This window comes from Tachyglossus aculeatus, chromosome X2 (assembly GCF_015852505.1).
Source record: "Tachyglossus aculeatus isolate mTacAcu1 chromosome X2, mTacAcu1.pri, whole genome shotgun sequence".
NCBI lineage: Eukaryota > Metazoa > Chordata > Mammalia > Monotremata > Tachyglossidae > Tachyglossus > Tachyglossus aculeatus.
Window position 1 is genome coordinate 4,194,099 of NC_052100.1, and position 27,854 is coordinate 4,221,952.

At 54.3% G+C, this 27,854-nt stretch overlaps 2 protein-coding genes across 3 annotated transcripts in view; both read left to right on the top strand.

Moving 5' to 3' along the window:
* On the top strand, positions 1-26,638 carry BRD8 (bromodomain containing 8). Of its 2 annotated transcripts, none has more exons than XM_038770875.1 (22): positions 1-78; positions 5,057-5,153; positions 8,003-8,072; positions 8,336-8,385; positions 8,505-8,627; positions 10,804-10,884; positions 11,150-11,214; positions 12,914-13,050; positions 13,445-13,654; positions 13,942-14,089; positions 14,372-14,563; positions 14,651-14,931; positions 15,026-15,442; positions 15,589-15,682; positions 15,809-15,855; positions 16,257-16,465; positions 16,554-16,646; positions 16,734-16,802; positions 19,683-19,860; positions 23,695-23,799; positions 24,119-24,163; positions 25,461-26,638. In XM_038770875.1, the coding sequence occupies exons 1-22, from the start codon at positions 60-62 to the stop codon at positions 25,518-25,520; spliced, it is 2,790 nt and encodes a 929-aa protein (XP_038626803.1). In that variant the 5' UTR covers positions 1-59; the 3' UTR covers positions 25,521-26,638. The 2 variants fall into 2 exon arrangements, with proteins under 2 accessions (XP_038626803.1, XP_038626804.1); XM_038770876.1 differs by lacking the exon at positions 25,461-26,638 and adding an exon at positions 24,688-24,828.
* Positions 26,217-27,854, top strand: part of LOC119949620 (bromodomain-containing protein 8-like) — an 11,234-nt gene continuing 9,596 nt past the window's right edge. Inside the window, exons 1-3 of the mRNA XM_038771490.1 lie at positions 26,217-26,375; positions 26,627-26,725; positions 27,205-27,468. Coding sequence (XP_038627418.1) covers positions 26,217-26,375; positions 26,627-26,725; positions 27,205-27,468 — 522 coding nt within the window. The remainder of the gene's footprint in view (positions 26,376-26,626; positions 26,726-27,204; positions 27,469-27,854) is intronic.

Sequence of the window (27,854 nt, forward strand, 5' to 3'; positions counted from 1 at the left end):
TCCTCCGGGGCGCAGCAGGCCGCAGCCCCGCCTTGGCCTGAGGAGACGTCGCGGCCAAGATGGCGACGGGGATGGGCAGTGAGTGAGGCCTCAGGGCCGTGGGAAGCCACCCCTGGGAGGGCCTGGGGGGTGGGGGGTGTACAGATTTATTACTCTATTTATCATTTATTTTACTTGTACATATCTATTCTATTTATTTTATTTTGTTAGCATGTTTGGTTTTGCTGTCTGTCTCCCCCTTCTAGACTGTGAGCCCACTGTTGGGTAGGGACCGTCTCTAGATGTTGCCAACTTGGACTTCCCAAGCGATTAGTACAGTGCTCTGCACACAGTAAGCGCTCAATAAATACGATTGATTGATTGATTTGGGGCTGTCTTAATTAATAATGGCATTTATTAAGCTCTCACTATGTGCAAAACACTGTCTCCTTGAGCCCCTTCCTTCCTCTCCCCCCGTCCCCCTCTCCATCCCCCCCATCTTAACTCCTTCCCTTCCCCACAGCACCTGTATATATGTATATATGTTTGTAAGTATTTATTACTCTACTTATTCATTTATTTTCCTTGTACATATCTATTCTATTTATTTTATTTTGTTAGTATGTTTGGTTTTGTTCTCTGTCTCCCCCTTTTAGACTGTGAGCCCACTGTTGGGTAGGGACTGTCTTTAGATGTTGCCAACTTGGACTTCCCAAGCGCTTAGTACAGTGCTCTGCACACAGTAAGCGCTCAATAAATACGATTGATTGATTGATTTGGGGCTGTCTTAATTAATAATGGCATTTATTAAGCTCTTATTATGTGCAAAACACTGTCTTCCTGTGCCCCTTCCTTCCTCTCCCCCCGTCCCCCTCTCCATCCCCCCATCTTACCTCCTCTTCCCCACAGCACCTGTATAGATGTATCTATGCTTCTATATATCTGTTACTCTATTTATTAATTAATTTATTTTACTTGTACATATCTATTCTATTTATTTTATTTTGTTAGCATGTTTGGTTTTGTTGTCTGTCTCCCCCTTCTAGACTGTGAGCCCACCGTTGGGTAGGGACTGTCTCTAGATGTTGCCAACTTGGACTTCCCAAGCACTTAGTACAGTGCTCTGCACACAGTAGGCGCTCGATAAATACGATTGATTGATTGATTGGGGACTGTCTTAATTAATAATGGCATTTATTAAGCTCTCACTATGTGCAAAACACTATCTTCCTGAGCCTCTTACTTCCTCTCCCCCCGTCCCCCTCTCCATCCCCCCATCTTACCTCCTTCCCTTCCCCACAGCACCTGGATATATAGATATATGTTTGTACGTATTTATTACTCTATTCATTTATTTTACTTGTACATATCTATTCTATTTATTTTATTTTGTTAATATGTTTGGTTTTGTTGTCTGTCTCCCCCTTCTAGACTGTGAGCCCACTGTTGGGTAGGGACTGTCTCTAGATGTTGCCAACTTGTACTTCCCAAGCGCTTAGTACAGTGCTCTACACACAGTAAGCGCTCAATAAATACGATTGATTGATTGATTTGGGGCTGTCTTAATAGTGGCATTTATTAAGCTCTTACTATGTGCAAAACACCGTCTCCCTGAGCCCCTTCCTTCCTCTCCCCCCGTCCCCCTCTCCATCCCCCCATCTTACCTCCTTCCCTTTCCCACAACACCTTTATATATGTATATATGTTTGTACGTATTTATTACTCTATTTATTTTGCTTGTACATATCTATTCTGTTTATTTTATTTTGTTAGTATGTTTGGTTTTGTTCTCTGTCTCCCCCTTTTAGACTGTGAGCCCACTGTTGGGTAGGGACCGTTTCTATATGTTGCCAACTTGTACTTCCCAAGCGCTTAGTACAGTGCTCTGCACACAGTAAGCGCTAAATAAATACGATTGATTGATTGAGCGCTTACTGAGTGCAGAGAGCTATACTAAGCGCTTGGGAAGTCCAAGTTAACAACATCTAGAGACGGTCCCTACCCAACAGTGGGCTCACAGTCTAGAAGGGGGAGACAAATACCATTATTATTATTGTTATTATTAGAATGAACCAGACCTAATAATAATAATAATAATCAATCGTATTTATTGAGCGCTTATTGGGTGCAGAGCACTGTACTTAGCGCTTGGGAAGTCCAAGTTGGCAACATCTGGAGATGGTCCCTACCCAACAGTGGGCTTACAGTCTAGAAGGGGGAGACAAATACCATTATTATTATTATTATTAGGAGAATGAACCAGACCTAATAATAATAATAATAATCAATAAATCAGTCGTATTTATTGAGTGCTTACTGTGTGCAGAGCACTGTACTAAGCGCTTGGGAAGTACAAGTTGGCAACATATAGAGACAGTCCCTACCCAACAGTGGGCTCACAGTCTAAAAGGATAATAAGGATTAAGACTATCCAACCTGATTTAGCTTGTATCTACCCACTGCTTAATATAGTTATTTATTTACTTTTTTGTACATATTTATTTTATTTTGTTAGTATGTTTTGTTTTGTTGTCCGTCTCCCCCTTCTAGACTGTGAGCCCGCTGTTGGGTAGGGACTATCTCTAGATGTTGCCAACTTGGACTTCCCAAGTGCTTAGTACAGTGCTCTGCACACAGTAAGCGCTCAATAAATACGATTGAGTGGATGAATGAATCCCCATTTTCTCTCTCTCACACACACACACACACACACACCCCTCCCCCCCCCCCCCCCCATGAATGAGTGAAGGGACTCTACCATATCTGAGTAGAGGCTCAGCACTTTAACGCAGTCCTTTGCACCTTGTAAATACTTACCAGGTGTCACAGCCATCATCATTATTATTGTGGTATTTGTTAAGTGAGAAGCAGCGTGGCTCAGTATAAAGAACACGGGCTTTGGAGTCAGGGTCATGGGTTCGAATCCCAGCTCTGCCAATTGTCAGCTGGGTGACTTTGGGCAAGGCACTTCAGTTCCCTGGGCCTCAGTTCCCTCATCTGGAAAATGGGGATGAAGGCTGTGAGCCCCCCGGGGGACAACCTGATCTCCTTGTAACTTCCCCAGCGCTTAGAACAGGGCTTTGCACATAGTAAGCGCTTAATAAATACCTTCATCATTATTATTATTAATAAATGCGATTGAATGAATGAGTTTAGTACAGTGCTGTGCACACAGTAAGCACTCAGTAAATACGATTGGATGAATGAGTGAATGAATCCCCATTTTCTCACACACACCACACACACACACACACACACACACACACACACACACACATGAATGAATGAATGAAGGGACTGTACCAGATCTGAGTAGAGTCTCAGCGCTTAACGCAGTCCTTTGCACCTTGTAAATACTTACCAGGTGTCACAGCCATCATCATTATTATTGTGGGATTTGTTAAGTGAGAAGCAGCGTGGCTCAGTGGAAAGAGCCCGGGCTTTGGAGTCAGGGGTCATGGGTTCGATTCCCGGCCCTGCCAATTGTCAGCTGTGTGACTTTGAGCAAGTCACCTAACTTCTCTGGGCCTCAATTCCCTCATCTGGAAAATGGGGATGAAGGCTGTGAGCCCCCCGTGGGACAACCTGATCTCCTTGTAACCTCCCCAGTGCTTAGAGCAGTGCTTTGCACATAGCAAGCGCTTAATTAAATGCCATTTAAAAAAAAAAAAGAGCTCGGGCTTGGGTCAGAGATCATGGGCTTTAATCCCGGCTCCGCCACTTATCAGCCGTGTGACTTTGGGCAAGTCACTTCACTTCTCTGGGCCTCAGTTCCCTCATCTGTAAAAGGGGATGAAGTCTGTGAGCCCCACGTGGGACAGCCTGATCACCTCGTATACCCCGCCCCAGCGCTTAGAACAGTGCTTGGGGACATAGTAAGTGCTTAACAAGTACCACCATTATGATTATTACTACGTGTTGAGTGCTGGTCTAAGAAATTCATTCATTCATTCAGTCGTATTGAGCGCTTACAGTGTGCAGAGCACTGTACTAAGCGCTTGGGAAGTACAAGTTGGCAACATATAGAGACAGTCCCTACCCAACAGTGGGCTCACAGTCTAGAAGGGGGAGACACAACAAAACAGAACATATTAACAAAATAAAATAGAATAAATACGTACAAGTAAAATAGAGTAAAATGTACAAACATATACATATTCACTCATTCATTCAGTCGTATTTATTGAGCGCTTACTGTGTGCAGAGCACTGTACTAAGCGCTTGGGAAGTACAAATCGGCAACATGTAGAGACAGTCCCTACCCAACAGTGGGCTCACAGTCTAGAAGACAACGAAACAAAACATATTAACACAATAAAATAAATAGAATAAATATGTACAAGTAAAATAGAGTAATAAATATGTGCAAACATACATACAGGTGCGGTGGGGAGGGGAAGGAGGTAAGCCGGGGGGAAGCAGACATGTCCGGGATTTGAACCCATGACCTCTGACTCCCAACCCCGTGCTCTTTCCACTGAGCCACGCTGCTTCTCTAATATGCTGTAATAATAATTAGGATTATATTATATCATATTAATAATAACAATATAATAATATATAATATATAATTATATATAATATTATATATTATATATAATAATATACATATAATATACATGATTATATATAATATTATATTATGTATCATATATGTTGATAAATATAATGTTGATATTAATACCACAATATTACATATAATTATATATGATTATATTGTTATATAATTATAATATACAATGTATGATGATATGATAATATGATGATAATTATATTATATTAATAATAGAATAAATATATATAAGTAAAAGAAATAGAGTAATATATACAAACATATACATATTCATTCATTCAATAATACTGGATGCTGTGTTAATAATTAGTAATAATAATTTTTTAAGCCCTTACTGTCTGTCAAGCGCCGAGCACTGGGGTACTCTCCCAGGCGCTTAATCCAGTGCAGGTACTTAGCGCTCAGTAAATACCGTCAGAGGCGAAACGGGCAAGGGAGGAAGATGATGGGGCGGAGGGGTGTCTAGTCCAGCGCCTGTGGCTAAAGCTCCCGCTGTCCTTTCAGAACATAAGCTCCTGACCACCGGCCCCACGGAGCCGTGGTCCATCCGCGAGAAGTTGTGCCTGGCCTCTTCGGTCATGAGGAGCGGAGACCAGAACTGGTAAGCGCCTCTGGGGGGGTCTGGGAGGAGTACTTCCCAAGCGCTTAGTACAGTGCTCTGCACATAGTAAGCGCTCAATAAATACGATTGATGATGATGATGATGACGATCCGATTGCGGTGCTTAGTACAGTGCTCAGCACCCAGTAAGCGCTCAGTACCACTGGCTGACCGACTTCATCATCATCAATCGTATTTATTGAGCGCTTACTATGTGCAGAGCACTGGACTAAGCGCTTGGGAAGTCCAAGTTGGCAACATATAGAGACAGTCCCTACCCAACAGTGGGCTCACCGTCTAAAAGGGGGAGACAGAGAACAAAACCAAACATACTAACAAAATAAAATAAATAGGATAGATATGTCCAAGTTAAATAAATAAATAGAGTAATAAATATGTACAAACATATATGCATATATACAGGTGCTGTGGGGAAGGGAAGGAGGTAAGAAAGGGGGATGGAGAGGAGGACGAGGGGGAGAGGAAGGAAGGGGCTCAGTCAGGGGAGGCCTCCTGGAGGAGGTGAGCTCTCAATAGGGCCTTGAAGGCCATCCTTAATAATAATAATAATGGCATTTATTAAGCGCTTACTATGTACAAAGCACTGTTCTAAGCGCTGGGGAGGTTCCAAGGTGATCAGGTTGTCCCACGGGGAGCTCACAGCCTTAATCCCCATTTTCCAGACGAGGTAACTGAGGCCCAGAGAAGCGAAGAGACTTGCCCAAAGTCACCCAGCTGACTGGCAGAGCCGGGATTTGAACCCATGACCTCGGACTCCAAAGCCCGGGCTCTTTTCCACTGAGCCACGCTGCTTCATATGGGTCATTCTTTAATATCCCCAAAAAATACCATTGGAAGGGGGACAAGTCATTGTTATTAGGTCTTACTAGAAGAGTATTGTTATTATTAGAGAAGCAGCGTGGCTCAGTGGACAGAGCCCGGGCTTTGGAGGCAGAGGTCATGGGTTCAAGTCCCGGCTCCGCCAACCGTCAGCGGTCGGCAAGTCACTTAACTTCTCTGTGCCTTAGTGACCTCATCTGTAAAATGGGAATTAAGACTGTGAACCCCACCCCCGTGGGACAACCTGATCACCGTGTAACCTCCCCAGCGCTTAAAACGGTGCTTTGCACATAGTAAGCGCTTAATAAATGCCATTATTATTATTATTAGAGAAGCAGCGTGGCTCAGTGGAAAGAGCTCGGGCTTTGGAGGCAGAGGTCATGGGTTCAAGTCCCGGCTCCGCCAACCGTCAGCTGTCGGCAAGTCACTTAACTTCCCTGTGCCTCAGTGACCTTATCTGTAAAATGGGAATTAAGACTGTGAGCCCCACCGTGGGACAACCTTGTCACCTCCCCAGCGCTTAAAACAGTGCTTTGCACGTAGTAAGCGCTTAATAAATGCCATTATTATTATTATTTTTCTTATGTTATTGATGTCTGCTTGTTTTGTTGGCTGTCTCTTCCTTCTAGACTGTGAGCCTATTGTTGGGTAGCGATTGTCTCCATCTATTGTACTTTCCAAGCGCTTAGTCCAATGCTCTGCACACAGTCAGCGCTCAATAAGTACGGTTGAATGAATGAATGAACGAATGAATGAATTAGGTCAGCAGACCCACCTCTGCCAGCATAGTGGGGAAAGGGGACTGGGAAGCTCCAATCAGTCGATCGATGGCACGTATTGAGCGCTTACTTTGTGCAGAGCACTGTACTAAGCACTTGGGGGAACATAATATGACAAAGTTGGGAGGCGCACAATGAGCAGAGGGGGAGTTCCACTCAGTCCATCAGGGATATTTATTGAGCACTTGCTGCGTGCAGAGCCCTGGACTAAGCACTCGGGAGAACACAATAAAACAGATGCGTTTAATTATTATGTTGTACTCTCCCAAGCGCTTAATACAGTGCCAATACTAAGCGCTCAATAAATACCATTGATTGAAAAAAATTAGAGGCGAAACGGGCCAGGGCGGCAGGCAGATCGATGTGATCCCTGACCATGAGGAACTTACAATCTACGAGGGGAGACGGGCGTTAAAATGACAGATACAGGGGGGAAATTGGCAGCATGGAGGGATGTGGGCGTGGATGCTGGGGGGTTGAGGATCAAAGGCTTACAGATAACAGTAAGCGCTTACTATGTGCAAAGCGCTGTTCTAAGCGCTGGGGAGGTTGCAGCGTGATCAGGTTGTCCCACGGGGGGCTCGCAGTCTTCATCCCCATTTGACAGATGAGGTACTGAGGCCCAGAGAAGTGACTTGCCCAAAGTCACCCAGCTGACAATTGGTGGAGCCGGGGCTTGAACCCATGAGTGCTTAGTACGGTGCTCCGCACACAGCAAGCGCTCAGTAAATACAATTGAATGAATGACCTCCGACTCCCAAGCCCGGGCTCTCTCTGCTGAGCCACGCAGGCGCGTAGGCACTGGGCCTGCCCTTCACGGGGCTCCCAATCAATCAATCAATCAATCAATCGTATTTATTGAGCGCTTGCTGTGTGCAGAGCACTGTACTAAGCGCTTGGGAAGTACAAGTTGGCATCATCTAGAGACAGTCCCTACCCAACAGTGGGCTCACAGTCCCGATCCAAGAAGTCGAGAGAGCGAGCTGGTGTCCCGTCCCCGTTTTACAGATGAAGAAACTGAGGGCCCGCGAAGCGAAGGTGGCTTGCCCCCGGGGGGCCCCCCCAAGCGGGTCGGTGGCCGAGGTGGGGTCAGAATCCCGGGCCTTGCGACGGCCGGTCACGGGCTCTTTCCACCAGGCCGGCCAAACAGCTTGACCACTCCGGCCCTCGCCCCAGCGTGGGGGGCGAGGGGGCGTCCAAAACAAGTCCCCTCTCTCTCTCTCTCCCACAGGGTGTCCGTCAGCCGAGCCATCAAACCCTTCGCCGAGCCCGGCCGCCCCCCGGATTGGTTCTCCCAGAAAGTAAGTTGCTGAGACGGGGGGGGCGGTCTCGGTCTGCCTCAGTTTCCCTCTGGACTCCAGGCACAGGGGGATCGTCAGTCTTTCCAAGCTAAGAAAGTCCCATGGGGCCCTGCGGAACCTCAAAAGGGCCTGGGGGTGGGCGCCGTCTCCAAGGTGACGTCCAAAAAATAATAACCCTTCACCCTCCGCCCCCGGGCCGTACGGGAGGTCAGGCTTCCCCTCCCGCCGGAGCTGTCGGGCTCAGCTGGCGCGTCTCTCCGCAGCACTGCGCCTCCCAGTACTCGGAGCTCCTGGAGACCACCGAGACCCCCAAGTGAGTGCCCTCCCAACCCCCGGCCCGGGATTTTCCGGGCCCCGTCGGGCCGGCCGGTGAGGTGGGCGTCCGTCCCGGCGGAGCCCCCCCGACCGACCCAAGGGCCGACCCCCCCGCAGGCGGAAGAGGGGCGAGAAGGGCGAGGTGGTGGAGACGGTGGAAGATGTCATCGTGCGGAAACTGACGGCCGAGAGAGTGGAGGAGCTGAAGAAGATGATCAAGGAGACCCAGGAGAAGTACAGGTAAGGACCGCCTCCAGGTGTTGCCGACTTGCACCTCCCAGGCGCTTAGCACAGTGCTCTGCACACAGTAAGCGCTCAATAAATGCGATTGATTGAATGATTGAATGAATACAGGTGCTTGATTTGGGGGGGGGTGCAGGGTTGGCCCCCGGCTTCTCCCCTGAGGTCTATTAGCCGGTTCCGGAGCAGGCTGGGTCCGTCCAAGAGGTGGGCTCGGCCAAGGGACTGTGGACACCAAGATAATAATGATGGCATTTGTTGCCATTTTGTACTTCCCAAGCGCTTAGTACAGTGCTCTGCACACAGTAAGCGCTCAATAAATACGATTGATTGATTGATTAAGCGCTTTACTATGTGCAAAGCGCCGTTCTAAGCGCCGGGGCATTCATTCATTCAGTCGTATTTATTGAGCGCTTACTATGTGCAAAGCACTGTTCTAAGCACTGGGGGATACAAGGGGATCAGGTTGTCCCACGTGGGGCTCGCCGTCTTCATCCCCATTTTACAGATGAGGGAACTGAGGCCCAGAGAAGTGAAGTGACTTGCCCAAAGTCACACGGCTGACAGAGCCGGGATTCGAACCCACGACCTCTGACTCCCAAGCCCGGGCTCTTCCCGCTGAGCCACGCTCGAGGCGGCAGGGTGGCGTAGTGGAAAGAGGCCGGGACTCCCAGGACCCAAGTTCGAGCCCCGGCTCCGCCGTCGGCCTGCTGGGTGATCCGGCCCGAGTCGCCGTACCCAGGCGGGCCTCAGTTTCCTCATCTGCACAGGGGGCATAAAATAGATCGAGCCCTTTCTCAGTTCTTGAGCCTTGACTCTTACCATATAGTAAGCGCTTAACGAATGTCGTAATTATGAACGGTGCCTTTGGTTATCGGTGAGGCGTAGTCGAGTCCTCACTACAGTGTCAATCAATCAATCAATCGTATTTATTGAGCGCTTACTATGTGCAGAGCACTGTACTAAGCGCTTGGGAAGTACAAATTGGCAACATATAGAGACAGTCCCTACCCAACAGTGGGCTCACAGTCTCGTTGTGTGGACTGGAGGTCTCAGCAGTCTTCTGCTCTGGGGGTCAAAAGTCAGCATTCGGTGAGACAGATACATGGTCAAGTATCTTGTGTAATAATAATAATAACGATGATAGCATTTATTAAGCGCTTATTATGTGCAGAGCACTGTTCTAAGCGCTGGAGAGGATACAGGGTTAAGGCTCACAGTCTTAATCCCCATTTTCCAGATGAGGGAACTGAGGCCCAGAGAAGTGAAGTGACTTGCCCGGTCACCCAGCTGACAATTGGCGGAGTCGGGATTTGAACCCTCGACCTCTGACTCCAAAGCCCGGGCTCTTTCCACTGAGCCACGCTGCTTCTCCTCCTGTAATCCTTCTGTAATTCTAGTGCAACTGATGTAGAAAACATCCAGCCATAATGCAATTAATGCAAGTGTGGATTTGGTGTGTTAGAATTCCCAAGAGGAAAATATGAATTATGGTGTTTTGTCCCCCACATGTGGTGGTTAATATTTTTCATGAAATATTTTTAATTGTTTTCTTTGGAAGCCGCTTGTTTACCTGTAAAACTTTAAATCAATCATCAATCGTATTTATTGAGCGCTTACTGTGTGCAGAGCACTGTACCAAGCGCTTGGGAAGTCTAAGTTGGCAACATATAGAGACAGTCCCTACCCAACAGTGGGCTCACAGTCTAGAAGGGGGAGACAGAGAACAAAACCAAACATGCTAACAAAATAAAATAAATAGAATAGATATGTACAAGTAAAATAAATAAATAGAGTAATAAATACGTACAGACATATATACAGGTGCCGTGGGGAAGGGAAGGAGGTAAGATGGGGGGATGGAGAGGGGGACGAGGGGGAGAGGAAGGAAGGGGCTCAGTCTGGGAAGGCCTCCTGGAGGAGGTGAGCTCTCAGTAGGGCCTTGAAGGGAGGAAGAGAGCTAGCTTTCAACAGTCCCCACCCGCCATTGGGTAGGGACTGTCTCTATATGTTGCCAACTTGTGCTTCCCAAGCGCTCCGTACAGTGCTCTGCACACGGGAAGCGCTCAATAAATACGATTGATTGAATGAATGAGTGAACGCCTTCAGCGCCCCATTCCCCGGGAAACCGAATGAAAGAGGCTCCTTCTGGGCCCTTCTCTCCCTGACCCTCAAGGCAACTGAAGAAAGACGCGGAACTGATCCAGGCCGGCCACTTGGACGGGCGGTTGGACGAACTGGTCAACGAGATTGTGATGTGAGTCACGTCACCCCTCCTCCCGCCCTCATCCTCCTCCGTCCCAGAGATGCTCGGAGCGGGGAGGCGACCCCTCAATAAATACGATTGATTGATTGATTGATTGACCCGGGGCCCGAAACCCCCCGAAGGCCGGGCTCCTCGGGTGGAGCCCCGGGCCCGGCCGATGGAGTGTGGCCAAGAGGGAGGAAATCCCCCGGGATCGAACGAGGACCCTGTCCCCCGGCTCGGGCGGAGGTGGGGGGCTGACCCTCTCCCTCCGCAGGAAGAAGAAACTGGAGGAGGAGGAGGCCGAAGTGAGGAGGAAGGCCACGGATGCGGCCTACCAGGGTGAGCCTCGCTCGCGGGGGGCCTCAGGTGGGACTCACGCACTCTCGGCCCAGGCCCCACGGGGTCGAGACCCCTGGTAGTCGAGCGGGGGGCTCGGTAGGGGACGGAGCCCCGCCAGCCCCAATTTTGAAAGGCAAGTGACGAGGAAATGAAAACGGCAGGGACGGGCCAGCGAGCGGCGTGAAAATCGGGACGGTTCCTCAGACCCGGCCCCGCGCTTCACGGAGCGCGTCGGGTCGGCTCTTAGCGAGTCTGGCGGTGAAATCAGTCCGTCCATCAATCCGGGGTCTTGATGACGCGCTTGCTGCGTGCGGAGGGTTGTGCTAAGGGCTGGGGAGCGTTCAGTGCAGCAGAATTAGCAGAAATGTCTCCCGAGGACAGCCGCGCAGGCAGACGGCAAAAAAGCGCAACCTCCCGCCGTTGTCGTATTTATTGAGCGCTTACTGTGCGCGGAGCACCGTACTAAGCCCTTGGGAAGTACAAGTTGGCCACATGAGAAGCAGCCTGGCTCAATGGAAAGAGGTCGTGGGCTCAAATCCCGGCTCCGCCACCTGTCAGCTGGGCGACTTCGGGCAAGTCACTTGACTTCTCTGGGCCTCAGTTCCCTCATCTGTAAAATGGGGATGAAGACTTTGAACCCCATGTGGGATAACCTGATCACCTTGCCTCCTCCCCAGCGCTTAGAACAGTGCTTTGCACATAGTAAGCGCTTAACAAATACCAACGTTATTATTATATAGAGATGGTCCCTACCCAACGACGTCGCCAGCCAGGGACCGAGCGCCTAGAGAGGGATAGCCACCCTGCAGATTTAAAGGAGACCCTGCTAACGGTGCAATTCTCCTCTGCCCGCGTCTTGGCAGTCATCATCATCATCATCAATCGTATTTATTGAGCGCTTACTATGTGCAGAGCACTGTACTAAGTGCTTGGGAAGTACAAATTGGCAACATATAGAGGCAGTCCCTACCCAACAGTGGGCTCACAGTCAAAAAGCTGCCCCTTGTCATGTAGTCATGCTTAACATTTTCTCTTTTGCCCCCTTGTCTCTCGTTTGCTGAGAAGCTTTGGCTCGACAAGAACCACTCCATTCTCAATGCCAAGGAGTGTGCCAAGCACTGCACTAGAGGCTAGGAACGTACTGGTTCCTGGCCTCCGGGAGCTTACGGAGTTTTTTCCCTCCCCGCTCCCGGCTCCCTTTCTCCGCCCCCAACCAAAGATCCGGCCCTCTCTGCCCGGACGGGAGCCGTGGTGGCATCGGGACACGAGCCCCGGCTTCCAGACCAGAGGCCCCGGAGCCAGCGGGTTGAGTCCTTAGAATTGGCACGGGCACGTTTTCCAGGAGGGAGCACGGGCCCAGGCGTCAGAAGGCCCTGGGTTCTAATCCTGGCTCCGTCCCATGCCTGCTGTCTGATCTGAGGCAAGTCACTTCCCTGGGCCTCAGTTCCTTCACCTGTAGAATGGGGATTAAAAGCGTGGGCCCCACGTGGGATGGGGCCAACCTGATTGACCTGTGCTTGGCCTGTAGTATGTGCTTAATAAGTGTCATTATTGTTATTGTCGTTGTTATCGGCCCGTGCTCCAGGAGGGAGCAGGAGGCGGGGCCGAGGGTTGGTGGTTGGAAGGAGAAGAGGGGCCGGCGGCCCCAGGCCCGTGGCCGCCCGTGACACCCCTCGAGCCGTCCCCTCGCCCGTTTCAGCCCGCCAGGCGGTCAAGACGCCCCCTCGGAGACTGCCGAGCGTCATGGTCCGGTCCCCCGCCGGCTCCACCTCCCCGGGAGGCGAATGCCCGCTGGGGGAGTTGGCTGCGTCGGCCGCGGAGGACGGCAGCTCTGGGGTAAGGGGGCACCTCTGGGCCCCTGGCTGGGTCGGGGGGCTTCCCGGGAAGGGCGACTGCGGCGGTGGGGAGAGAGGGGCTCCCCTCAACCGGGAGCCCCCGCTCCCGGAGACAGGTGGGAAAGAGGCGGGGAGACGGGCAGCGGCCGGCCCGGGGACCCGGAGTCCGGAACGGGGTCGTTGGGTAGAACCGACTGAGCTCCTGCTGTGTGCAAAGCACTGTGCTGAGCACCTGGGGGAAGGCAGCAGGGAGACCGGGCTGGGCCGCCCAGAAGCCGTGCAGTTAGAGAAGGGGACTGACCGGGAGTTGCAGGCGACGGTCCGTCCCCGAGTGTTTGGCTATCCCCCCACCCCGACCCTCCCCGGCCCAACCCAGCCTCTCCATCGCCCTTCAGGTGACCCCCGGGACTCTTCCGAGCGCCCCGGCCGCCTCGTTTCCGGGGATCCCCGACACCCCTCCCCTGGGCCTGGACGCCGCAGCCGCCCCGGGCGCAGACGACCCCTCTCAGAAAAAGCTGGTGGGCCCCAAGGCCACCCCGCCACCCTCCCCGCTGCTGTCCGAGCTCCTGAAGAAGGGCAGCCTCCTGCCCACCAGCCCCAGACTGGTACGGAGGCACCGGCCGTTCGGGGCTTTGTGGGGGGTGGAGGGAAGGACAAGCGAAAACCCCCGCCCTCCCCCCCGAAATGCAAGTGTGATGGTCTGGAGCAGAACGGGAGAGAGCGATAGGGCCCCGGGGCCTAGCCCCTTGCTTGGCAGAGGAGGTGGGCACCCGGGTTTGGGCCCATCGCCCTCGCTGCTTCAGTGGAGGGAGGGGATACGGTGTGGGGAGGGCATGGCCTGCCTCTCCCGGGCAGCTCCGACGGAGCGGCCAGCCCTGTCTCTCCCCGGCAGGTGTCCGAGAGCGAGGCGGCCGGGCCTTCCGGCCACCTGAGTAGCCCGGGCGTCCTCCTGGAGGTCAGCGGCGGAGCCATCCCCGGCCTCCCCGGTGGGGAGATGCCACCCGCGCCCGGCGCCATCCCCGCCTCTCCCGCCGCCTCCGGTGAGTCTGTGGGCTCTTCCCCGCCGGGGCTCTCGGAGGCCCAGGAGCAAAGGAATCAACCCTCTGGTCCCCGAGCTGGGGATCCTTTCCTCCTCAGTGGAAGAAGGCAGAAGGGGCGGGGGCCGCTCTTGTCCGTAGTCACCGCGGAGATGCCCACCGGGCCAAGGTTGTGCCCCAGAATGAGGCCCAGATCTCCGGGGTGGGGGTGGGCTGGAGGGGACTGGCCGAGCGGCCTCGTCCCTCACCGTCCCCCCCGTCCCGTGTCCCCCTCCGTTCCCCTAGGTGCTCCCACTCTGTCCCGGCTTCTAGAGGCCGGTCCCTCGCAGTTCAGCGTGCCCCTCGCCTCTTTCGCCTCCGCCGAGCCGCCTGCCAAGCACGGGCCGCTCCCCGGGGACCCCGGGCCCCAGGCGACCATCGTCCTCCCGGGCCCGCCCTCCGCACCGCCTGCCACCGCGCCCGAGAGCGGCGCCCCAGGTGGGTCCCCGGCCCGGGGGACGGGAGGGCCCCTCGGGGCCGGGGGCGGGCGGCCGCGGGCTGACGCGTGCACCCGTTCCTACCCAGCGAGCCAGCCCGAGGCCCGGCTGCCCCTCGAGTCCGTCGGGGAGCAGCACACGGTGACCGTCTCCATGGACAGCAGCGAGATCTCCATGATCATCAACTCCATCAAGGAGGAGTGCTTCCGGGCCGGGGCCGCCGAGCCCCCCGGCGGGTCCCAGGCCCCCGGCGTGGGCGGCCGGGAGGACCTGGTCCTGGCCCAGAAGATGGACATAGCGGTCTCCTACACCGGCGAGGAGCTGGACTTTGAGACCGTCGGGGACATCATCGCCATCATCGAGGACAAGGTGACGGTCCCCGCCCGGCCGGCCCCTTCCTCCGCCGTCGCTGCCGTGCCGCCCGGCCCCCCCCGGTGACCCAGGCCCGCGTGTCCCGGGACAGGTGGACGACCATCCGGAGGTGCTGGACGTGGCGGCCGTGGAGGCGGCCCTGTCCTTCTGCGAGGAGAACGACGACCCCCAGTCGCTGTCGGGCCCGTGGGAGCACTCCATCCAGCCCGAGCGCCCCGTCCCGCCCGGGGACGGCCCGCTCACCATCAAGCAGGAGAGGCTGGACTCGGAGGAGCCGGAGGGCAAGGCCGGGCGGGCCCCGCCGGCCCCCGGCCTCCAAATCAAGGCGGAGCCGGCCGAGCCCGCGCAGGACCGCCTCGGCCCCGACGGGGCGGCCGGGCCGGAGCCCCTGGACCTCGGGCCCCGAGACCTGGGAGGGGAGGCCGGCCTCGGCCTCGGCCACGGCCCCCACGCCGACGTCCTCCGGGGGAAGGGCGACGACGCGCCGCGCCTCACCGTAAAGACCGAGGTGAGCCGAGGGCGCCGGGGCTGTGCGGGCGGGCGGAGGGAACCATTTCCCGGAGGTCGAGGCTTCGATGCCGTCGCCTCTGCCCGGGGCGTGGGGCGCGGCTGCCGTCCGTCAGTCGGCGCGGGGTCCTCTTCTCCCGCTTCCAGGCCTCCCCCGAGGGCGACCTGTCCCCACCGCCCGGCCCCCACCCCGGCGAAGACCCGACGGAGCCCGAGCCTCGGCACAAGTTCGAGCTGGCAGGTACGGAGGGAGGCCGGGGGGAGCCGAGCGAGGGGGCGGGGAAGCCCTCGGCGGGGGTGCTGGGAGAGAAGGGGCAGAGGATCCCGCCCCGTCGGGGCAGAAACACCCGCGGTGTCTCCTCGGCAGGTCCGTTGAAAGAAGAATCGGGGACGATGTTTGGAAGCCAGATAAAGGTACTGACCTCTCCGGCCGCGGAAGCCCCACCTCCCTGGGTCTATGGGGCTCGAGCGGCGGGGAGGAGTCCACGGCCCGGTCGGGGTCACCACCCGGGAGGGTGGAGCAGGCGGGTGATGCCCGCCCGTGACACGCACGGCTGCCGTCGGCCGATCAGCAGCCTCTGCTGGGTACAGAGCATCATCATCATCATCAATCGTATTTACTGAGCGCTTACTATGTGCAGAGCACTGTATTAAGCGCTTGGGAAGTACAAATTGGCAACATATAGAGACAGTCCCTACCCAACAGTGGGCTCACAGTCTTAAAAGGGCTCAGAGTCTAAAGAGCTCCGCGCAGAGCGTTGGGGCGACGCACTCGCCTTGACCGCGCGGTGCTCCCGCCCCCCGCCCGTCCGCAGGAAGCCCCCGACGAGGACGAGGACGGGGCCAGCGAGGTGGCCAGCCTGGAGGAGCCCAAGGAGGAAGACCCGGGAGAGGGCTACTTGTCCGAGATGGACAACGAGCCGCCCGTGAGCGAGAGCGAGGACGGCTTCAGCGTCCACAACGCGGCCCTGCAGTCGCACGCCCTGGCCGACTCCATCCCCAGCAGCCCCGCCTCCTCCCAGTTGTGAGTGACCGCCCCGGGGGGCCGCCGAGGAGGGTACCCACCCGCGCCCCCGCCCCGGTCGGCTCAGGGCCCCCTCCTCTCGCCTCAGCTCCGTCTGTAGCGAGGACCAGGAGGCCATTCAGGCGCAGAAGATCTGGAAGAAAGCCATCATGTTGGTGTGGAGGGCAGCGGCCAACCACAGGTGAGGCTGGGCGGGCCGGCCCGCGGCCGCTTCTCGCCCGCGTGGGGAAGGGCGCGACCTAAACGGGGCCATCCCGTCTCCGGGCAGGTACGCCAACGTCTTCCTGCAGCCCGTCACGGACGACATAGCTCCCGGCTACCACAGCATCGTGCAGAGGTGAGCCGGGCCGCCTCCGGGCTGCGGTTGCTCTGGACGGTATCCGTTAGGCGCCTGCTAGGTGCCGGGGGAGGTGCGGAGTTGGGCGTCATCCCTGTCCCACCTCGGTCTCCTGTGTCCCCCCGAGTGCTTAGAACAGTCCTTTGCATCATCATCATCAATCGTATTTATTGAGCGCTTACTATGTGCAGAGCACTGTACTAAGCGCTTGGGAAGTACAAATGGGCAACATCTAGAGACAGTCCCTACCCAACAGTGGGCTCACAGTCTAAAAGGGGGAGACAGAGAACAAAACCAAACATGCTAACAAAATAAAATAAATAGAATAGATATGTACAAATTAAATAAATAGAGTAAAAAATATGTACAAGCATATATACATATATACAGGTGCTGTGGGGAAGGGAAGGAGGTAAGATGGGGGGGTGGGGAGGGGGACGAGGGGGAGAGGAAGGAAGGGGTATCATCATCTTCAATCGTATTTATTGAGCGCTTACTATGTGCAGAGCACTGTACTAAGCGCTTGGGAAGTACAAATGGGCAACATCTAGAGACAGTCCCCACCCAACAGTGGGCTCACAGTCTAAAAGGGGGAGACAGAGAACAGAACCAAACATACCAACAAAATAAAATAAATAGAATAGAGATGTACAAATAAAATAAATAAATAAATTGCACATAGTAAGCGCTTAACAAATGCCAACATTATTATTAATCCCCAGTTTACACCCGAGGGAACCAACACGTAGAGAAGTGATGGGTTCACGGTCCCTCGGGAGAGCAGCGGCAGGGCCGGGATTAGAACTCAGGTCCTTCTGGCTCCCAGGCCTGGGCTCTACCCCACGGGCCAAGGTGCATCTCGAGTTCGGGGGCCTAGAGGTGGGGTGGTCTAGCCAATAGCCCGCGGGGGACAGGAGGAGGATGGGTGGCGGTATTATAGCACCACTAGGCCCCCTCGTAAGCACCGCGGAGAGGACGACGGTAGCCCAAGAAACGCCCCCTGCCCATAATTTATTTATTTATTTTACTTGTACACATCTATTCTATTTATTTTATTTTGTTAGTATGTTTGGTTTTGTTCTCTGTCTCCCCCTTTTAGACTGTGAGCCCACTGTTGGGTAGGGACTGTCTCTAGATGTTGCCAATTTGTACTTCCCAAGCGCTTAGTACAGTGCTCTACACATAGTAAGTGCTCAATAAATACAATTGATGATGATGATGATGATAAGGGGCTACCACCCTGACGGTGGTCCTGGCACAGAGAAGCAGCATGGCTCAGTGGGAAGAGCCCGGGCTCTGGAGTCAGAGGTCATGGGTTCAAATCCCGGCTCCGCCGACTGTCAGCTGTGGGGGATACAAGGTGATCAGGTTGTCCCTCGTGGGGCTCACAGTCTTCATCCCCATTGTACAGGTGAGGGAACTGAGGCTCAGAATAATAATAATAATAATGCTATTTATTAAGTGCTTACTATGTGCAAAGCACTGTTCTAAGCGCTGGGGGGATACAAAGTGATCAGGTTGTCCCCTGTGGGGCTCACAGTCTTCATCCCCATTTTACAGGTGAGGGAACTGAGGCTCAGAGAATAATAATAATAATGGCATTTATTAAGCGCTTACTACGTGCAAAGCACTGTTCTAAGCGTTGGGGGGATACAAAGTGATCAGGTTGTCCCCTGTGGGGCTCACAGTCTTCATCCCCATTTTACAGGTGAGGGAACTGAGGCTCAGAGAATAATAATAATAATGGCATTCATTAAGCGCTTACTACGTGCAAAGCACTGTTCTAAGCACTGGGGGGATACAAGGTGATCAGGTTGTCCCCTGTGGGGCTCACAGTCTTCATCCCCATTTTACTGGTGAGGGAACTGAGGCTCAGAGAATAATAATAAAAATAATAATAATAATAATGGTGTTTATTAAGCGCTTACTACGTGCTAGCATTGTTCTAAGCGCTGGGGGAATACAAGGTGATCAGGTTGTCCCCTGTGGGGCTCACAGTCTTCATCCCCATTTTACTGGTGAGGGAACTGAGGCTCAGAGAATAATAATAATAATAATAATAATAATAATAATGGCGTTTATTAAGCGCTTACTACGTGTAAGCACTGTTCTAAGCGCTGGGGGGATATACAAGGTGATCAGGTTGTCCCCTGTGGGGCTCACAGTCTTCATCCCCATTTTACAGGTGAGGGAACTGAGGCTCAGAGAATAATCATCATCATCATCATCATCATCATCAATCGTATTTATTGAGTGCTTACTGTGTGCAGAGCACTGTACTAAGCGCTTGGGAAGTCCAAGTTAGCAACATATAGAGACGGTCCCTACCCAACAGTGGGCTCACAGTCTAAAAGGGGGAGACAGAGAACAAAACCAAGCATACTAACAAAATAAAATAGAGTAGATATGTATAATGGCATTTATTGAGTGCTTACTATGTGCAAAGCACTGTTCTAAGCGCTGGGGGGATACAAGGTGAACTGTGGCTCAGAGAATAACAATAATAATAATAATAATAATGGCATTTATTAAGTGCTTACTATGTGCAAGCACTGTTCTAAGCCCTGGGGGATATACAAGGTGATCAGGTTGTCCCTCGTGGGGCTCACTAGTCTTGATCCCCATTTTCCAGATGAGGGAACTGAGGCCCAGAGAAGTGAAGTGACTTGCCCAAAGTCACCCAGCCGGCAATCGGCAGAGCCGGGATTTGAACCCCTGACCTCTGACTCCAGAGCCCGGGCTCTTTCCACTGAGCCACGCTGCTCCAGCGGCGGCCACCCCCTAAGCTTTGGGGTGCCAGAGCGGGCGAAGGGCCCTCCGCCAGCGGAAGTCGGGGGGATCCCGATTCCATTCCAATGCAATTCCCGGATTCCGCTCCAGGCCGATGGACCTGTCGACGATCAAAAAGAACATCGAGAACGGGCTGATCCGGACCACCGCCGAGTTCCAGCGGGACATCATGCTCATGTTCCAGAACGCCGTCATGTACAACAGCTCCGACCACGACGTCTATCACATGGCCGTGGAGATGCAGCGCGACGTCCTGGAGCAGATTCAGGTGACCGAGAGGCCGGAGGACCCGGGTTCTAATCCAGCCCCCGCCACTCGCCTGCCTGTCTGGGCCTCGGTTTCCTTATCTGTACAACGGGGATGAGATCCCCGCTCTCCCCCCCCCGCCTTTTCAGGCCGGAGCCCCGGATAGGACGGGATCTGTATCCGATCCGATGGCAAGTTGTGTTGCCAGCTTGTACTTCCCAAGCGCTTAGTACGGTGCTCTGCACACAGTAAGCGCTCAATAAATACAATTGATTGATTGATTGATCTGCTTGTTTGGAAGCAGCGTGGCCTAGTAGGGAAAGCAGCGTGGCTTCTAGACTGTGAGCCCACTGTTGGGTAGGGGCTGTCTCTATATGTTGCCAACTTGTACTTCCCAAGCGCTTAGTACAGTGCTCTGCACACAGTAAGCGCTCAATAAATACGATTGATTGATTGATTGATCTGCTTGTATGGAAGCAGCGTGGCCTAGTAGGGAAAGCAGCGTGGCTTCTAGACTGTGAGCCCACTGTTGGGTAGGGACCATCTCTATATGTTGCCAACTTGTACTTCCCAAGCGCTTAGTACAGTGCTCTGCACACAGTAAGCGCTCAATAAATACGATTGATTAATGGAATAAGCCCAGGCCTGGGAGTTCAAATCCTGCCTCCGCCTCAAGCCTGCTGTGTGACCTTGGGCAAGCGGCGTGAGAAGCGGCGTGGCTCAGTGGAAAGAGCCCGGGCTTTGGAGTCAGAAGTCATGGGTTCAAATCCCGGCTCCGCCAACTGTCAGCTGGGTGACTTTGGGCAAGTCACTTCACTTCTCTGGGCCTCAGTTCCCTCATCTGTAAAATGGGGATGAAGACTGTGAGCCCCATGTAGGACAACCTGATCACCTTGTAACCTCCCCAGCACTTAGAACAGTGCTTTGCACATAGGCGCTTAATAAATGCCATCATTATTATACAAACAAATCAAGTTGGACACAATCCCTGTCCCATATGGGGGTCACAGTTTCAATCCCCATTTTCCAGATGAGGTCACCGAGGCACAGAGAAGTGAAGTGACTTGCCCAGGTTCCCACAGCAGACAGCGTGGCTCAGTAGGAAAGAGCCCGGGCTTTGGAGTCAGAGGTCATGGGTTCAAATCTCGGCTCTGCCAACCGTCAGCTGGGTGACTTTGGGCAAGTCACTTCACTTCTCTGGGCCTCAGTTCCCTCATCTGTAAAATGGGGATGAAGACTGTGAGCCCCCGTGGGACAACCTGATCACCTTGTATCCCCCCCCAGCACTTAGAACAGTGCTTTGCTCATAGTAGGCGCTTAATAAATGCCATCATTATTATTATTATTATTGTCAGTGCATTGCACATAGTAGGTGCTTAATAAATGCCATCATTATTATTATTATTATTAAGTCAGTGCATTGCACATAATAGACACTTAATAAATGCCATCATTATTATTATTGTTATTATTAAGTCACTTCTCTGGGCCTCATTTCCCTCATCTGCAAAACCTTGCGGAGAAGCAGCGGGCCTAGGTGTCTGAAGGATCTGAGTTCTAATTCCGGCTTGGCCACTTGTCTGCCGTGTGACTTTGGGCAAGTCACTTCACTCCTCCGGGCCTTGGTTCCCGCATCTGGAAAATGGGAATTAAGATGGGGAGCCCCATATGGAAGGGGGCCAGCCTGTTGACCCTAGAGCCCGTTATGGGCAGGGATTGTCTCTCTTTGTTGCTGAATTGTACTTTCCAAGCGCTTAGTACAGTGTTCTGCCCATAGTAAGCGCTAAATAAATCCGATTGAATGAATAGAAGAGCGCCCGGCACATAGTAAGCGCTTAACAGATACCATAAAAATAAAAAATGGGGATTCGCTCCCTGTTCTCCCTCCTCCTCAGACTGTAAGCCCCCTGTGGGACCCGATTACCCACCGCAGTGCTTGGAATAATGTTGGCACGTAACAAGCGCTTAACGAATATCCCCGTTATTATCGTCGAAGCCCGTCACCTAGTGCGTGCTAACAAACGTCACTGATTTTTATCTCTGTCATTTTGGGGTTATCTGGATGCCGAGCCTTAGTCCCTCGGGGTTGGCTCTATAATAATAATAAATAATAATAATAATAGTGGCATTTATTAAGCGCTTACTATTCATTCAATTCATTCAATCATATTTATTGAGTGCTTACTCTGTGCAGAACACTGTACTAAGCACTTGGGAAGTACAAGTTGGCAACATATACTACGTGCAAAGCACTGTTCTAAGCGCTGGGGCGGTTACAAGGTGATCAGGTTGTCCCACGGGGGGGCTCACAGTCTTAATCCCCATTTGACAGACGAGGTAATAATAATAATAATGGCATTTATTAAATGCTTACTATGTGCACAGCACTTTTCTAAGCACTGCGGAGGTTACAAGGTGATCAGGCTGTCCCACAGGGGGCTCGCAGTCAATCCCCATTTTACAGATGAGGCAACTGAGGCCCCGAGAAGTGAAGTGACTTGCCCAAAGTCACACGGCTGACAATTGGCAGAGCCGGGATTTGAACCCACGACCTCTGACTCCAAAGCCCGGGCTCTTTTCCACTGAGCCACGCTGCTTCTCTCAGGTAACTGAAGCCCAGAGAAGTGAAGTGACTTTTTAGACTGTGAGCCCACTGTTGGGTAGGGACTGTCTCTCTATGTTGCCAGCTTGTACTTCCCAAGCGCTTAGTACAGTGCTCTGCACACAGTAAGCGCTCAATAAATACGATTGATTGATTGATTGATCGCCCAAAGTCACACAGCTGACAGTCTTATCTCGGTGACAGATTTCTCGGAGGGCTTCATTCCCGTCGCTCCAGGCAGCCGGGTGGGCTTCCTCTTCCAAAGACTATTTTTCTTTTTTAAATAGTATTCGTTAAGTGCTTACTCTATGCCAGGCACTGTTCTGAGCGCTGTATGAAGGGTTCCTACAGCACTTAGTTTCTGCCATTCATTCATTCATTCCGTTCAGTCGTATTTATTGAGCGCTTACTGTGTGCAGAGCACTGGACTAAGCATTGGGAAGTCCAAGTTGGCAACATAGAGAGACAGTCCCTACCCAGCAGTGGGCTCACAGTCTAGAAGGGGGAGGCAGACAACAAAACAAAACACATTAACAAAATGAAATAAATAGAATAAATACGTACAAATAAAATAGAGTAATAAATCCGTGCAAACATATATATACACACACACATATATATGTATATATACATACATATATATATACATACATATATGTGTATATATACATACATATACACATGTGTATATATATGTATATATATGTGTATATATATATACACATGTGTATATATATGTGTGTATATATGCGTATATATACACACACAGGTGCTGTGGGGAGGGGGAGGGAGGTAAGTCTGGGGGGTTGGGGGGGAACACTTAGTACAGTGCCTGGCACATAGTAATTGCTTAGAGAAGCAGCGTGGCTCAGTGGAAAGAGCCCAGGCTTTGGAGTCAGAGGTCATGGGTTCAAATCCCGCCTCCGCCAATTAGCTGGGTGACTTTGGGCAAGTCTCTTCCCTTCTCTGAGCCTCAGTGACCTCATCTGGAAAATGGGGGTGAAGACTGGGAGCCCCCCGTGGGACAACCTGATCACCTTGTAACCTCCCCAGTGATTTGCATGTAGTAAGCGCTTAATAAATGCCATCATTATTATTATCAACGAACACATTTAAAGGGGAAAAAGAGACAGGGGAGGGGGCCTCGGTCCGGATCAGCCGGGGTCCGCTCGCCCGCCCGGGCCCCTTCCTCCGTCCCCGGCCCACCGGGGTCCGGTTGGCCCCCCGCTCGACCTTCGACCTCTGCCCCCACAGCAATTCCTGGCCACGCAGCTGATCATGCAGACGTCCGAGTCCGGCATCAGCGCCAAGAGCCTGCGAGGGAGGGATTCCACCCGCAAACAGGACGCTTCGGAGAAGGTGAGGGACGGCGGCGGGCCGGACGCCGGCCCTCGGGGGTCTCCACGAGCCCCGACGTTGGTTCCGTGTAGCATGTCGGGCGTCCGCCCCCCGCCCCGCCAAACCCCGAAGAAGCTGGGGGTGCCAGGGACCTCCTCCCGTCCCGGCCCTCGGGAGCGGGCGACGGATCTGTCTCCCGGACTCCTTCCTCCTGGTGTCCCGGTGGCGACCCGGCGCCCGTGCGCCACTCCGGTCCCCGGGACCGGCGTTCCGGCCGTCCCTGATCGGCTTTGTCTGTTTGTGTGTGTGTGTGTGTGTTTGTTCGTTTGTCCTCTGACAGGACAGTGTCCCCATGGGCTCTCCTGCCTTCCTTCTCTCTCTCTTTGTAAGTATTGAACGGCGGGCGCGGGCGCCCCGAGCCCCGCCTGGCCGGCCCGGGCTCCGGTGCCCAGCCGCCGCCATTTCCTCTCCCGCTTTCCTGTCCGTGTGCATGTGTGCGTCGGGGGCCGGCTCGGGACGGGGGCCGCCTAGGGGGGGCGGCTCCGGCGGGTGGGCGTCGTTCTCTCTCTTTCTCGCTCTTTTTCTCCCCCCTCCGTCCTCCCCTCCCGTGCCCGCCCGCCGCTCCCAGCGGGCCCTCGGCGGGCACCGCCTTCCCGCTGTCGCCTTCCAGACGGGAGCCCGGCAGGGCCGCCCCCTCTCGCGCCCTTTCCTCTCCCGGCACGGGCCAGAGCTTGCGGAAACGGCTGCGTCCGGGCGGTTGGGGTCGCGGGGCGGGGGTCGCCAGCCTCAACGCGCTCGCCCCGGAACGGCAACCGGCCGCCGTCCCCTCTGGCCCCGTCCCGCCCATCGGAGGTCGCCTGTACAGAACGGCTTTCCCCCCCCCCCCCTTTCCCTTCTTGCTCCCCACAGCGGCCCGCGGCCCCGAACTGGGAGCGGAGGATTTTCTGGGCCCTGGGCCTTTAGGGACCGAAACCTCTCCGGCCCCTCAGAAAAAGCGGGCCCGCTCGCCGCCACCTCCTCCCCAGAATCCCCGCCCCAGGCCCGGGCCACCCGGCGTGGAGAAGCCGGGCCGCCGGGCGCCGTTCCCGCTCTCTGGGACCGGCCCTCTGACCTTTCCGTATCGAAGACAGCCAGATATGAACAGGAGAAGGAGCTGGGCTCCAGGGACAGGAGGAGGTGCAAAGAAGCTTTCCCATGATTGATTGGCCTCCGCGCTCCCGGAAGGCAGCGGTGGTCAGGAGGTGCTAGGGAGCTTAGTGCCAGGGTCAGTCGGCAGGAAGGGCCCCTCTTAGGGGGGCCGACAGACGGACAGGTACGTTAGCCCAGAGTCTCGCCCTTCCCCGCCCCCCTCCCCCTCCTCCCCGCCCCACCTAGGGATCCTGGGAGCGGTGGGGGGCTGGGGCCGGGCCAGGACGGGCACCCCCCCCCCCCTCACGTACGCACGCACACGCACGGTGATCGATGTCGGGCGCCCGAGCCCCCCACCTCTCCGCTCGCACCCCAAGCCTCCAGCCGCTCTCTGGGAGGACCGGGGAGCGCCTTCGGACTTCGTGGCCGACGCGGTTGGTTCTCGGGATGCCGACCCCCTCCGGCCCCTTCCCCTCCCCGCCCTCCCATCCCCTCCGTCGTCCTCCTCCTCCGCCCTCCCTCACAGACCCCTTCTCTTTCTGCCTATCACTCAGGACGGGGGCACCAGAGGTCGGCGCTGCGCCATTGAGGCGGACATGAAGATGAAGAAGTGAGGCCTCCCCGCCCCCCGAGACCCGAAGACCCCCGGCCCCGGGGTCCCCCGGGCGGGCCGGCAGAGAGGCGAGGCCGCCCGGCTGCCCGTTTTAGGGCAGAAGCGGCCGGCGGCGGGCCCGGCGCGGGAGGCCCCGCGGGATTTTTTAACCTGTAAAAAGCACCCACGCGGAAACAATAAATTCCGGAAGGAAAACGCCGTCTCCCCACGTCCTCATTCCCTGTCTCGGGAGCCACCAGGCCGGAGAAAAAGCCGGCTCCCCGCCAAGTCGCCGACTCCGGCTCAGGATGGAGTCAGGGAGTGGCCACCCCTCGTCGGTCACTCCGATCGCCCGGCTGGGAAATACCTCTGTGCCCACCACGCCCATCAGAATGGAAGCTCCCAGAGGGCAGGGATCGGCTCTCCTCCGGGCGTCCTCTTCCCAAGCGATGGGGACCACAAACCACAGATAACGTCGCCTCTTCAGCTGGGCCACATCGGGCAGGAGGGCAGAGGCGGAGACCCGCCGGCGGCCAAACACCGGGGTTGCCCGGAGTTGTCCCATCGCGGGCCGATTGCCGGGCAAGGCCGGTCATTTGTTTTCTCAACCTCGGTCTTCGGTGCCTTCTTTTCCTTGCCTTTCCGTGTGTCTAGAGGAGCCCAGTCTCCCCTCTCTGGTCTGGTCAGCCGCCTCGTGTGTGTCTTTAGTGGCTTGTGGATGGTTCCGTGGTTCGAAGATCGGACCACTCGCTTTGTAAAAAAAACAGAACAGTTACTTGCTGATGTCGGTTCTGATCTTGGCTCCTTGTCCTTGATGCCCGTTCGCCGTCGGGTTAAGGACGCGTTCTCGGTGGTGGTTGCGACGGTTTCAGTGTCTGTATTGATGTCAATCAACCTCTCCTCCGACCTCCCCCTCTCGCATCTTCCCTTCTTATTTCTGTGCCTCCTCGCCACTTCCGTTGCACTTTCTGGAGTGGTTTTTACCATCCCCGACTTCTCCGTCCATTTCACCCCTCTCTGGAAATGAGTTGATGTCTCAGACCGTTAGCTCCCCGAAGGCAGCGGTCGTGCCCTCTCACTCCAAGCGCCCCGTACGCCGCCGGGTCCGTAGTCGTCGCTCAATAAAAGCCGTTGACTGATTGCTCGATTGCTCGATTGCCTGATTTGCCCCCAAAGACGCCGAAAACGTTTAAATCCCGGGAGTGCTCTCGAGACGCTTCTTGGAGGGTGAGTTCCTTTGACTTCCGTTTGCCTCCCCGCTTCTGGCCTTTTTTCGTTCCGACTTCATCGTTGATCTTCCACTTGCATTAACGCTTGGCTTCCCCGGGTTTCCGGGACCGCCCGCCCCCGCGTTTCCCGCCTGGCTGAATTCCCTGTCCGGGAAGCGTTTTGGGGCAGCGCTTGGTTTGAAACTAACTCTGCTCTCTTCTCCTCCTCTTCTTTAATCCAGGCAAATCGACTTATAGTTAACAGCAGTAGACTAAGCGTGCGTGGTTCTGTTTAACCTGCTTTCTCCTCTGTGGTATCAGCTCTTAGTACAGCGTGTCGCACCCATTCGGAGCGCAAATGCTTCTCCTTTCCATACTACCGTTACCGCCCGAGCTTCGTCCTCCGGCTGCAGTGTAGAAAACAAGCGCGGCCGGCGTCGGAAGCCGGCGGGCCTGATCCGGACGAGACCCTCTGATCCCCTTCTCCACTCTCCCCAGGTGGACGTGGAGCCGAATCCCGGGGGAGACGATCGCCACCGGTCCGAGCCGCCCCCCGGCTCGCGGGACCCCCGTCCGCACCGGGACCTGGGCAGCTGGAGGGAGATGGAAGAGCCGGGCGGTGAGGATCACGAGAGGAGTAGCCCCGAGAGAGGGGGTAGCCCTCCGGGGCTGAGCGACCCCGAGCCGGACGGAGGAAGCGGGAAGGAATTCCGGGAAGAGGGGCGACGCTGCCATCAGAACGTCCTTCAGTTCCTCTCCGAGGTAGGATTCATTCATTCATTCAGTCAGCACATAAAAACGCTTAAAAATGCCATTATTATTATTATTATTATTAATAAGCACTTAACAGATACCATTGCACTTACTGTGCACTTATTATACCATTGCACTTACTATACCACTGCACTTACTATGTGCAAAACATTGTTCTAAGTGCTGGGGAGGTTATAATAATAATAATAATGATAACGGCAATTATTAAGCACTTACTGTGGGCAAAGCACTGTTCTAAGCGCTGGGGGGAGATACAAGGTGATCAGGTTGTCCCACGTGGGGCTCACAGTCGTCATCCCCATTTTACAGATGAGGGAACTGAGGCCCAGAGAAGTTACGTGACTTGCCCGAGGTCACGCGGCAGACGTGCGGCA

Coding starts and splice junctions, on each gene's coding strand:
- BRD8 (XM_038770875.1), top strand. Junction 13,051..13,444: donor CGGAGGACGGCAGCTCTGGG/GTAAGGGGGCAC, acceptor ATCGCCCTTCAG/GTGACCCCCGGGACTCTTCC. Junction 23,800..24,118: donor AACAGGACGCTTCGGAGAAG/GTGAGGGACGGC, acceptor GTCCTCTGACAG/GACAGTGTCCCCATGGGCTC.